The sequence below is a fragment of the Esox lucius genome, chromosome 17 (assembly GCF_011004845.1).
Source record: "Esox lucius isolate fEsoLuc1 chromosome 17, fEsoLuc1.pri, whole genome shotgun sequence".
Taxonomy (NCBI): Eukaryota; Metazoa; Chordata; class Actinopteri; order Esociformes; family Esocidae; genus Esox; species Esox lucius.
In genome coordinates this window covers 18,893,508-18,906,951 of record NC_047585.1, presented here as the reverse complement: position 1 = coordinate 18,906,951, position 13,444 = coordinate 18,893,508, and the positions used below count along the sequence as shown (strand labels likewise).

The following is a 13,444-nucleotide window of genomic DNA, read 5'->3' as shown; positions in this document are numbered from 1 at the left end:
TAAGAATAGATTGAATACAAATAAACATTAACACTCTAAAAGTTACAATAATAACTTTTTCTCAGATGGCCTTTGAGTTTTGTACAGTACTGTACTTTAGGCAGATTTCAGGTTGTCTAATTTGCATAAAAGATGGAATGCAGTTTAACTCATTCCATCAGTCTATTGAACAGAAAAAAGCTAACAGGAAAGTGTATGACCTATGACCTTATATATCATTGCTGTTGGTTGAGAATTTCATGGACAGGACAAAAATAATAACTTTTTCATGGAAAAAGAAATCCTTTTGTTTTTGGTGTTATTTCAAGATTATGAATATTTCACTGATATTTACATCTTCCAATCAAATAATATTGTTTATATTTAATAACTTCAAGAAGGTATGTTGAACAGAGTTCCAAATATTGTCAAATGCTGATAGTAATTTTTGTTACAGTTTTTTAAACTAAAACATATGAGCAAATAAAGTGTTAAGAGCTTTAATATTGAGCAGTATAACTGAGCTCCCACCAACTTTAAGGAAACAAATGTAACTTTGCAGGAGTAGTGAAAAACATTAAAACTCAGATGGTCTGAAACAATACACAGTTTTCTTCTAACATTACTATTTCAAGGGATTGTCCCAAAGCTTGTCAGATGTACTACTGGAACTGTTTGAAACACTGCTGTGGTATTTGAAAATTATTTAATGAAGAACTGAATCCTTTCATTTTTGTTGTTTTTGGTGTTTTCAAGCTTCTAAACATTTTAATGGTATTTCAAATTCATATTTTGTATTGCTTGTGTAAATATTTATGGTGTGTTGATGAACTGCTCATTGGTAATCCCTCAAGGATTTTCAACCAAATTGCTGACACACTCCTCACCTGACCCCTAAGCCATGCCCTTTTCCCTCCCTCTTACATGAATATATTAACATATACACTCACCTAAAAGATTATTAGGAGCACCTGTTAAATTTCTCATTAATGCAATCATCTAATCAACCAATCACATGGCAGTTGCTTCAATGCATTTAGGTGTGTGGTCCTGGTCAAGACAATCTCCTGAACTCCAAACTGAATGTCAGAATGGGAAAGAAAAGTGATTTAAGCAATTTTGAGCATGGCATGGTTGTTGGTGCCAGACAGGCCGGTCTGAGTATTTCACAATCTGCTCAGTTACTGGGATTTCACGCACAACCATTTCTAGGGTTTACAAAGTATGGTGTGAAAAGGGAAAAACATCCAGTATGCGGCAGTCCTGTGAGCGAAAATGCCTTGTTGATGCTAGAGGTCAGAGGAGAATGGGCCAACTGATTCAAGCTGATAGAAGAGCAACTTTGACTGAAATAACCACTTGTTACAATCAAGGTATGCAGCAAAGCATTTGTGAAGCCACAACACGCACAACCTTGAGGCGGATGGGCTACAACAGCAGAAGACCCCACCGGGTACCACTCATCTCCACTACAAATAGGCAAAAGAGGCTACAATTTGCACAAGCTCACCAAAATTGGACAGTTGAAGACTGGAAGAATGTTGCCTGGTCTGATGAGTCTCGATTTCTGTTGAGACATTCAGATGGTAGAGTCAGAATTTGGCATAAACAGAATGAGAACATGGATCCATCATGCCTTGTTACCACTGTGCAGGCTGGTGGTGGTGGTGTAATGGTGTGGGGGATGTTTTCTTGGCACACTTTAGGCCCCTTAGTGCCAATTGGGCATTGTTTAAATGCCACGGCCTACCTGAGCATTGTTTCTGACCATGTCCATCCCTTTATGACCACCATGTACCCATCCTCTGATGGCTACTTCCAGCAGGATAATGCACCATGTCATAATTTCAAATTGGTTTCTTGAACATGACAATGAGTTCACTGTACTGAAATGGCCCCACAGTCACCAGATCTCAACCCAATAGAGCATCTTTGGGATTTGGTGGAACGGGAGCTCCGTGCCCTGGATGTGCATCCCACAAATCTCCATCAACTGCAAGATGCTATCCTATCAATATGGGCCAACATTTCTAAAGAATGCTTTCAGCACCTTGTTGAATCAATGCCACGTAGAATTAAGGCAGTTCTGAAGGCGAAAAGGGGTCAAACACAGTATTAGTATGGTGTTCCTAATAATCCTTTAGGTGAGTGTATACTGACATGTAGTTGAGTCATTTCCATGGGCTGTTCACTATAATAGGCAGCTGTTCCTCTGTCAGAGCTCAGGACGTCGCAGGTCCAACCCACACCAGGCTGGTCACATAGCTGTAGTCTATAGTAAACAATGGCACCGGTCATATTCATCACTATTAAGCTCTTGGTAAGTGATGGTATGTATTTTTTATCTGTCATGTAATACTTTGGAAATGCTGAGATTATCTGAAATTGTATTGTAATTTCTGAGTTGACCTACATTTTCAGTTAGGCATAAGATAGACTAGAGTATATTCACTGGACTTTGAACTATATTGTTATTGGAAGCATGAACTTCAAGAAAGCTGGAATTAGCAGCTTATACAGACGTGGTTTATCCCTGAGGTCTGTTGTGTTCTGTTTGGTCAGAAACATGTGTAATAACTACCAAGGCTTTTCCTAAACCCAGTTCTTTGGACTGGGGGTCTATGGGCCAGCGGTCTATTGAATGGGGGTCTATGGGAATGTAATCAGTGGGCCTGGTTTCTATGGGCCATATCACCTGTGACAGTGGTCTTACTTTTACAACGGATTTGTCTCAATCCACTGAATGAGGTAAGGCGATATGTACTGTCTATTAAGTGGTATAAAATGTATAACTTTAGAACTAAAATGTAAACTCTGTGACACTGGAACCACAAATCACATTGGAACACGTTGATTCAGCCAGTTTGACCCTTGTGGATACATTTACATTGTAGTCTTTTAGTAGAATCCTTAATGCACAGTGACATACTAGAAGTGTATACATTTTCATAAAGTTGACGGGACAACCACACAACTCTGTAGTAGCAAGTACTCCTCACTCAATAAAGCAACGATGAAAGTCAGTGCTAGTGTGAAAGGGAACAACCCACAGACCTGAATCCTTCAAATTGACATGGAGGACCTGTTTGGTTGTGTGTGTGTGTGTGTGTGTGTGTGCGTGCGTGGGATATTTATGTGTTTGTCAAGACAGGTAACAACGTCATGCAAATTCAACGTTCATCGCATTATTTATCATAGGAGTGAAAAGCATTTTAGAAAACAAATCAATGGTACAAGCAATAACCAGAGGAAGAAGAAAAACATTCAAACCTGTTTAACTGTCTTTAAAATACCATGGAACAGGTTATTCCACACTAACCTTACTAAAGGTCATGACAACAATCTGCCACTCTGCAAACCATTCATGACTTTTGACACTAGACCAATATCAATCGATCAAATGTATTTATGAAGCCCTTTTTATATTAGCAGTTGACACAAAGTGCTTTTACAAAACACCCAGCCTGAAACACCAAAGAGTAAGCAACAACAGTGTTGAAGCACAGTGGCTAGGATAAACACCCTAAGAAGAGCCGAAAGTAAAGAAGGAAACCTAGAGAGGAACCAGGCTCGGAGGGATGACCAGTCCTCTTCTATCTGTGCCGGGTGAACATCTTAATAATACAAATTGTAACAATTAATATATGCATGTGGGCTGTGTCCAGAGTCTATAAAACCTAATCCAGGTCAGAAGCATGACTAGATGGACAAGGACAGGGACAAATGTGGGGGGCGGTCAGCAGACTGGCAGCTGGAATTGTCAGGTATCATCTTGATCTGCAACACAGCCAGGAGGACTTTAGACAGGGGCAGCAACGGGCCTTTACAGCCTGGTACTTGGGAGGTGTGGGCCAAGACCTCATGTCCTCCTAAGTTTAAACGGAATAATATAGCAGCGTAAAACCTTGCGGCTGAGACTGCCCCAAGGGGTAAAGCATTTTACAACAAGATGTTTTGTTTTCAGGATGAGCAATGTTGACAAAAACACAAGAGAAAACATACGTTCCATAGAATGTATGCTTTGCCATCTGAATCTTGAATATTCATTCCCTCAGGCTTTTGGGTTAACCAGCATCTCATGTTCGCAGCTCCTGAACTGCCAGAAAAGGGTCTGGATCATCGACTCATTCACCCTGGGCCTTTTCCTTATGAGCTAGAAGTAGTGAGTATAGATTCACAGTACAATTCCAGTAAACCACAGTTAGGACTTATATCATCAGGTACAGTGGATATAAAAAGTCTACACACCCCTGTTAAAATGCCAGGTTTTTGTGATGTAAAAGAATGTGACAAAGATAAATCATGTCATACATTTTTCCACTTTTAATGTGACCTACAGTGGGGAGAACAAGTATTTGATACACTGCCAATTTTGCAGGTTTTCCCACTTACAAAGCATGTAGAAGTCTGTAATTTTTATCATAGGTACTCTTCAACTGTGAGTGACGGAATCTAAAACAAAAATCCTGAAATTCACGTTGTATGGTTTTTAAGTAATTAATTTGCATTTTATTGCATGACATGACAAGTATTGCTGCTCTTTGTATATGATATTTTTGTCTCTTTGTATTTGATATATTCTTGACATAATATGAACTACTACAGTACAGACATGATGATGGTCTCCTGTATACCAAACCTACCTTGTAACAACACTAATTATTGTCTCAAAGGCATTAGGGAACAAATACCACAAATTAAAAATTTTACAAGGCTCATCTGTTAATTGAAATGCATTCCATCTCATTAAGCACATTGAGAGAATGCAAAGAGTGTGCAAAGCTGTCATCAAGGCAAAGGCTGGCTAATATGAAGAATGTACAATATAAAATGTATTCTGGACACTTTTTTGTTTGCTATATGATTACGTATGTGTTATTTCATAGTTTTGATAACCTTTAATAAGTAAGTTTGTCAAAACATTTTACTGGTACTGTTTATCTTCACATTCATCACACAGATTAGGTTAGAGGCAACAAAAAAGTCTGACTCTTCGTTGGACACGGAGCTGGGGATTAATGTGACCATATTAGACATTAATGACACCCCACCAGCGTTTGGGAGGGATATTTATGAGGTCAGCATTGTAGAATCAAATGACAAGGAAAACATTTTTACAGTACGACACTCATAACTCCAGTAACCATTTGGTCTGACTATTTTAGAAATGTAAATATTTCCCTGAGTAACCGTAATGGCTGTTGATAAAGACAAGGCATGCTCCCCAAACTCAACCTTTCACTATGAGATCGCATCAGCAACACCAAATACGCCACGGTTCCATCTCATTCAAGGGAAGCTTAGACTACCAGGTAAGTCCAGTAACGTGGAAAGAGCGTGTCTATGCAGTGCAGCTTTGGTGTTATGACAATTTATTCAACTGAATGAATAAGCAGGAGGAATGGATAAAGCAATGGAGGAGTTGTGATGAAGGCGTCCAGCACATTGCTTAACATGTTAGCCTGCTTAAAAGCTACGTCTACTTTTGTTAAAACAAATCTGACATTACCTGTGCATGAGGTATGTGAGGTATTCAGAGGAGCGGTCGTAGCCTGCAGGCTGGAGACGTGGGCAGGGAAATCGTCTGGGAGTGAACCAGCTTCTGGAGGGTTACAACAGTTTTGAATATTACCTACTGCTTTTCTGCCTTTGGGCATGGCACTGTGCCTAAGTTTTCCAGGAAGGCTGTTCTACCACAGTCCCAGTCCTTTTTCCAGCCAGAGATATTTTGCATTCTGTGTCAGATTGAGTACAATGACCAGAAAACCTGAAGTATGTAAAATATTCCGGAGCAGATAGTGTATATGTTTACACTGCTCTTTCAACCTATATCTCAGTAATACAAGCCTGGTGAAAAGTACCGTAAAGACAGTAGAGTATATCTACGGTTTCCTTTGAATTATGTTGATTATTTGTGCCTAGACTGCAGAAAAATACATCTTGAAAGTGGAAGCAAAGGACCATGAAGTTATCAGTCTATCCAGTTCAACTACGGTGCTCATCCACGTTGAGGATGGCAACAATCCCCTGCCAACCATAATTGGTCACACGGTGGGGGTTGGAGTCAAGTGACTCTGGACTCTTGGGTATTTTGCAAACGGTTTCCTGTTTACATTTTTTAACCCAAGCTTCACGTTTACAAATAATGAACTATTGACATTTTAGATTGTTAAGAATCCTATTGATGCGATTCAGTGAGATTATCTAGGGTATTTCTGTATTCTGTATTCAGTTGAGATTATCTAGGTTATGTCTGTATTGTGTATTCAATGAGATTATCTAAAGTGTATCTGTATTCTTGATTCAAGGAGATTTATTTAGGGTGTATCTGTATTCTTGATTCATTGAGATTATCTAGGATATATCTGTCTTCTTTGTTCAATGAGATTATCTAGGTTCGGTCTGTATTCTAGACTCAGTTACTTTATCTAGGATTGGTCTGTGTTCTAGATGAAATAAAATAAAAAAGTAAGTACAGGGCTGAATGTAGAACCTTATCCTTTCATGAAGAACTATTTTTCCTCTAAGAGTCACCTCCCTGTGGCTCCCTCTCCCACCTGACACTGTGCATCAGGGAACTGGCAGGGTGATGGAACGAGAGACTGGGGCTTCACCGCTACGCATACATGTAACAGACATGGACACCAAGGACACTCCAGTGTGGAGGGTGAAATACACCCTGGAGGGGGAGGACAGAGGCCACTTTGACATAATGACTGAGCCAGAAACAAATGCTAAATTTAGGGGTTCAGTGAACATACCCAGCTTCTCCAGATGGAGTCACTGTGTTTTTGGTTACAGAATGGCTGGTTCTCATTTAAATCATTAGGCTATATGATGCGCATATTGGTTGATCCAACAACTTGTACGTGCACCAACATTTATAAAGACCTCTTTGACAAAGACAGAAGACGTGATGACATCAGGGCAAGAGTGTACAACATCAGTAGTTTGGAACAATAAATTGTTAACTACTACAAAGATCATGGAGATGTTTTATCCAAAACAATTTGTATGATGAGGGTTAATTTGAGCATGTGGGTTTGCAACTACAGAATACATGTTATGAAAAGCACTTTATGTATTGAATCAAACACCTTCCCTAAGTTGGCTATGTAATTAGTCTACCACTGCAAATGTGACTCACTGTAGGCAACTACAATTTAGGTTATAGACTTGACCATTTTAGCATTGCAGTAGGGACTTTATAAATTAAATACATTAATTGTCCTAGTGTGTAGGACTATTTGATAAATCATGCCATGTCACTCACAGATTTCCTCAGGCAGTAATTTTCTGCCAGGCTTCCAGGCTAGTATTACTGGGGGTAAAGTACAAAGTAATACACAGAGTTTATTCAGACAAAGCAAAACCGCATTGGGTTGCACTGGACATGAGTTAAATAAGTTGACCAGACATTGTAGAGATGGGTTTGTTAAAAAATATGTTTTGAATTCTGAATGATCTAAATGATTTGTGGTCCAATAGTTTGTGAAGTGCAACAGACATGTCAACTGGATATTCTGCAAAGGGACAGCCCATTGTAAAGAATGATTGGTGAAAAAGCACTGCATTTTATTTACTTGGCAGGGTAACATCCACTAGTACAGTGGTTCCCAACCAGGGGTACTAGGCCTCTCCACAGGGGGTACTTGAAAACACTCATGACACCATAGACTTACTAGTGAAATTAACATGAGGGGGTACTTCAGGGGTACTAAAAGCAGTGCAAAAACATTTTTGGGGCACAGTAACTGAAAAAGGTTGGGAGACACTGCACTAGTAGGTAGCAGATTCTGATCAGGCTACACTTACTTTCTGGAGCCAAAAACCCATTTGAACAAATTCTGATTTGACAAAGCTTGCTAATTCAGCTTTCTGGAATATCCCTCAGTAAGTAGCTTGTTAAGCAGTTTTGATCACATATGGTAAACTGTTTCAATACAAGCTATAAGCATCTTCTGCTCCATAGAAACTGGTTTCAAACAAGAAATACACAATGACTAGAAAGGACAGTAAAAGAGAATCATGTTTTGAGACAGAGGCTGTCCTTTTCAACCTGCTCCATCAGGTTGGTTTTCCCGCCACTGTGTCAGACTTCACAAATGCTTTTAAAATGTTTTTGGAGGCTGCATTTCCACTGGTGCTTTACCCTGGTACCAGGGCTACACCGGTGGTTTATGCTAATGTTGGCTCTAGACTTAACTGTTTCGACTATTGGTTCCAAGGAATTACGGAGGGGATCAGGTGGGGAGGGAGGGGTAAACTATAAAAACAATTTGGTTTTTCGGTTACGAAAAATAAAAAGCGATATTTTTCTGGTAGTGAAATAAAATAAACAATAACGCCATGCTCAGTTTGTTTACAATACGTAATATTTGTACCTCTAATGGAAGGATTTGGCAGAATTCTGATTTTTCTATTGAGTCAATGGCATCGTATCACCTCCGGTCGTTCCAATTCTTTTGAGACTTTGCTTTCCTGTACTGTTGCTTTATTTTTCTTTATCAGTGATATGTTTGTTAGATCGGATGAAAACCATTACGAGAAGCCTAGAGCAAGCAATACACATCGCAATTCGAATAGCACAACACGCAACGCGTCAACCCACACACCCCGCCCTAAGTCCGGGGCTTGGCACCAAGTGAGAGCCTACTGGCCCTGGCCCGTGTCAGTTGAAACAGAAAGAAAATCTGGACTTTAGGGTAAAACACCAGTGTTTGGCACCAGTGGAAACATGCCACCCTGTTTGCTAGCATTGTACTAATTAGCTCCTCCCACCAATACAGAGGTTATAGTCTCCATTGAAACTCCAGGCCTTGAGCTGGGGTATTATGACCCACACCACTACAACAAGGGGGCTCTGACTCAGCCCAAGAACAAGACCTGAAGTCCATCGCCATTCCTGGTACCACTTCTGACCAGAGAAAATTAGATGACCTGGTTCAACCAGCTGGCATCCATACACCAAGCTATGCCCAGGACTAAGGCTACCTCAGTGGTCCATTTGATAGAATGAGCTCTACCCCAACAAATCAAACCTCTCCTCTGGGAGCCCTGTCATTTCAGGTGTAAGCAACTGTTCCTTGAGTACCACACTTGACTAGAGCTAATTGAACAAATAATCAAGTTCCATGTACATGGTGTTCTGAAAAAGAAAAAAAGCCTGTGGCACTCCAGAACATTGCCTAGCCCTGATGTATTGAGCCATTCCAGAGCCTGCACACTTGATTTCAATTACAACCATTCAATGACTTTGTTATTGAATTAGCTAGTTTAGAGCTACAACTGAGTCAGGAGGCCCAAGAGGACAGGTGCTACACTAAAGCTGTAGTAGTATATAGAAACAGTATGAACATTCATCTCAATGTTAAAGAAAATGACAGTTGGCAAAAGGAAAATAGTTCAAATAATGTCACGTAGTTTATTAATCATTAGTAACAATGTAAGTTTCCCACTGTTGTAATATTCAGTATTAAGAAATAATAATTTGCTTTGTACAACCAACCAACAGGTATAATGTGGGAAAAGAAAAATCAACCCTTACAGGCAATGAGTAAACATGCGGCCAGTCAATAGACATGCCAACTAAATTGAAATAATTGAAAATAAGTTACATATACACAGGTCTTTGGTTCAATTTCCAAGTAAACAGTTGCCAAATCATGTATGCATAATTCCCAAGGGGGAAAAAAAAAAAATTCATCTGAAGTTTCCACTAAGAGAAATTGCACCATAGAATCACAAATGAAAATGTATAACAGAAGCCATGTACATAATTGTAATTTCTGTGATGCAAACAGTGTCCTACGAAGCAGAAATGAAAGGAAATAAACGTAAACATTCATCATTTGGACAAGCGCTCCAGTACACTTAGTGTTGAGGGACGAATAGGTCACTTTAGTAATAACTCTTACATCAATACCAGTAGAAGACTGACACCAAGGGATGGCAGGAAAGCATCTAAGAAACTAAAAACAAAACTCTAACACTATGGACATTAAGAGGTGGGTAAACTGCCCATCTGTTTTCACGCCCTTGCACTTTCCACTTTGGGCATGGGCCGCTGGTTGGCACTCCCAGTTCTCCTCCCTCGATAGACCCCTCGAAATCCTCTGCCCCTCAGGAATCGGCCGGGAACACCAAATGTCTCCACATTCAGCTTCCTCTCCTCTGCCCATGTGGTTCGCCTGAGACGCACAGGAAGGGACAGTATAAGACAGCTTGTTCTTTCACTACCGCGTCACAACTATTGTCATCTTTTTACCTTGACTTCATGTCAGATGAGACGTTGTCAAAAAAGCACTTTGTTTTGTCATAGTAGAACTTCTCCTTCGGAGGATCCTCATCCACTGTGCTCTCACTGGTCTGACCCTCGCTAACCCCAGAGTCCACCTTCTCCTCTGGGTCTTAATGAGAACAAGAGGTCAACTTCATGCAGATCAAAAATAAAGGGTCAGCAATCGTAAACTGGCGGTTAGAGAGTTTCGCTGCAGTTAAAATAACAATGGCTCAACCACACATCTGACTAATTCCATTGAGGGCACAGCATGCAGGAGATCACTGTTGTAGTTCAGTAATTAAACCTGCTGTGGACAAACAGGGGAAAGAGCCATTGGTCCTTGTTTGTTCTCACATCCCAGTCTAAATATTTGAGGATGAATCGTTTCGGTTCTCCAGGACCAGAGATCCTGTCCATGCGCTAGACCTTATGGAATGAATAACCTGACCTAGACTTGAAAAACAACCATTTTACTAAACAGCAGTGCTTTTAAAGTAAGGAATTCTTCATTCACTCAACATGCAGGTACCTTTGATTGTCAGTTTTTCCTGAAGTTCTTTCTCAAGTTCATTTCTGTTGAACTGAGCATTGGCCGTTTCAAAATCAAAATCTGCCTCAAATTGTATCGTTGTGGCTTTCGAGTTTTCTACAAGAAGCCGACCTCTCCCACGGTTCCTTGACCTACGATTAGCTGTGAGGATGAAACATTTAGACATTTCAAATAAGCGTACAGTACATATCCAACATGCTATGACACAGCTTGATTAGCTACCTTGCCTTCGTCTTTGTGGCCTGCGGTTTTCCTCAGTGCCTGGCCTTTGGTCCTGTTCTGGGCCAGGCTGCAATGACGTTTGATCTAAAAGTGGAAATGGTAATAGACTACAATGCCCACTTGAATACCCACAGTGACACTGCCACCCCAAAACCTAGAGGACAATCTCCTGTTTGCACAAGTTAAGAGACTTCAAAGGAGACTTCAAAACAGCATAGAACATGTTACTTTTGAGCAACTAAAACCATTAACTAAACACCCTGGTCTGAGGTTACCATTGGAAGCGGTCCTCTGAGACTGAATGCCATCTCTAGCAGCACGCTGGGGAGGACGACCTGATTCCCTTGCTTGCTGGCTTCTTTTCTGGGCAGCAATCTCAGCCGGTACGGTCTGGACAGCCTGCTCTACTGTCGGGCCTCTTCTCACTGAAGAGCTGTGAAGCCCTGCCCCTGAGGAAAGCCAACATGAACGGGAGGACTGTTAAGCAATGCAGAGACAGTCTTACATCTTTAGATAGAACATACATCATTACAAAATTAAAGGACTTGTTAAATAACTCCAGCTTAACGGTCTCATAGGAAAGCATATGGGGCAGTTATGAAAAATTTGAAATACACAACATTGAAGGGGGTTGTGGTGCATTCATTAGTATTTGCTACAACTTTTCACTCACCCAGACCAAGAGCAGCAGCATACTGCTGGTTGAGTAGAGAGCTTGCAGCCAGTTGGTTATAAGAAGAAACCATATTTCTGTAGGGACTGTAGGGGTCCTGGGACAGGTATGCAGAGGAGCTGCCAATGGACGACTACAACAAGACAAATAGGTCATAGGGCTTCTTACAAACGTTGAAGCCATGTGTGACATCTTAGCAGAGTGGGCCCTACTCCTACCTGGACAATGGCAGGGTCATGAGGTAAACCATGGTGTGATTTAGGTGGCACACACACAGTGATGTCCTTGATGTCACTCCCTCTGAAAATGATGTATTCATATATTTCATCTTTGGGAGGCACGGGTCTGTCTGTAGGCCGACCTTCTGTCCCGAATGATTTTACTGTTTGACAAGATAAGACCGCACATTTCAAAGATGGAATATTACAGATCTAAACTCAATCTGCTAGAGGTTCATGTTAAATGATGCCATGTTGCGTATTCGAACGTGTAACAAAGTGAGTACAAGTTCATTGCCAACAACAATTCGGGAAATCTCACCCTTCGCCAAAGCCACCGTCGAGTTATCCGTGTCGATTGTATACAAAATGCCTTCATAACGAATGCCGGCCTTGGATATAAGACTTATTTTACTTCCGATATAAGGTGTTCCAGTGCTCATTATTACTGTAGCAGTACCTGTTGTTCCTACTTTTCAGCACGGGCGTTGTGTTACAATCTTTTTCGTTTTAGCATGCACGAAAACGCACTCAAACCTGGAATTTATCCGCGGTTTTATAATTGTGAGAACAGGTGCTTTGTATTACAACTCAAATTAGGGACACGCCTCCATAAAAACATTTTTTTGCTAATTTGCTTGCGGTTGGAGTCGAATGCAATTATTGTAGCTACTATCAATTCAACACAACCATTGAACGGAGGAAAGATTATCTTTTTATGTTCAACTGGCCTATCCATTAATGCAAACTCATTAAAATTGAATCTACCCATTTAGAGTTGAATGTAGTATCCCCCAATTATTGCATATTTGATACGTGTCAGTTTAGAAATCAGACAAATAAATGCGCGTGTCATAACATTGTGCACGTGCCTAAACGCCAAATGATCCCTCTTGCCTCCGCACCCCATTCGCCCGTGTGAGCGCGCCTAGTCCATTTCCAGAACTGTTCCAGTGCAGAAGGAGAGTACATTAATGAGGGTTTAGGGGCTACTTGGTCCCTTCAGTATCCGGTCGAGTGCAACGATGAGACAAATGGAATCCGTTAACGGATAGGCACGCCAAATCATGATAGCCTACCTATGTCAGAAGAAAGCTCACCCCTTTTATCAGACCATACCGAAGCAAGAGTTTTAATTATCAAGCTATAAGAGGGTTGAACCATGCACCTGTCTGACCACCTACACCGAACAAGGCCCACAGAAACGATATTACACGGACGTACACACCCATACTGTACTAAACTTTTTGAGGAAAGTTTGTAACTCATATTGTATGCTATATCATGATCATCTGCAAACACGGGGATATTTTTAAGAGTACACTCCTGTTTACTCAGAACATAATTATGAAACTCTATTAAATATTTTATACTTAAAGTAGAAATTCTTTTTTTGACCCGACGATTGACCTTAATACAAAACTCAGCACTCGCTTAATTATGGACTAATAACATGGGACACGTACTTAATAGAACTATTCCCTCACTCTGCTTAACCAATAGCTATCATTATTGGTTTT

General features: G+C 40.6%; 1 protein-coding gene across 1 annotated transcript; it reads right to left on the bottom strand.

Moving 5' to 3' along the window:
• Positions 1–9,380: 9,380 nt before the first annotated feature.
• LOC105017337 (protein LSM14 homolog B) lies at positions 9,381–13,272 on the bottom strand. The gene is made up of 8 exons (XM_010881862.4): positions 12,247–13,272; positions 11,925–12,088; positions 11,707–11,839; positions 11,309–11,482; positions 11,034–11,117; positions 10,791–10,952; positions 10,247–10,388; positions 9,381–10,169 (listed from the first exon to the last, which is right to left on the bottom strand). The coding sequence occupies exons 1-8, from the start codon at positions 12,365–12,367 to the stop codon at positions 10,010–10,012; spliced, it is 1,140 nt and encodes a 379-aa protein (XP_010880164.1). The 5' UTR covers positions 12,368–13,272; the 3' UTR covers positions 9,381–10,009.
• Between the last annotated feature and the right edge of the window lie 172 nt (positions 13,273–13,444).

Coding starts and splice junctions, on each gene's coding strand:
- LOC105017337 (XM_010881862.4), bottom strand. CDS start 12,367: ATGAGCACTGGAACACCTTATATCGGAAGTAAAATAAGTCTTATATCC. Junction 11,840..11,924: donor ATGACCCTGCCATTGTCCAG/GTAGGAGTAGGG, acceptor GTCTTGTTGTAG/TCGTCCATTGGCAGCTCCTC. Junction 10,953..11,033: donor GCCACAAAGACGAAGGCAAG/GTAGCTAATCAA, acceptor TCATCCTCACAG/CTAATCGTAGGTCAAGGAAC.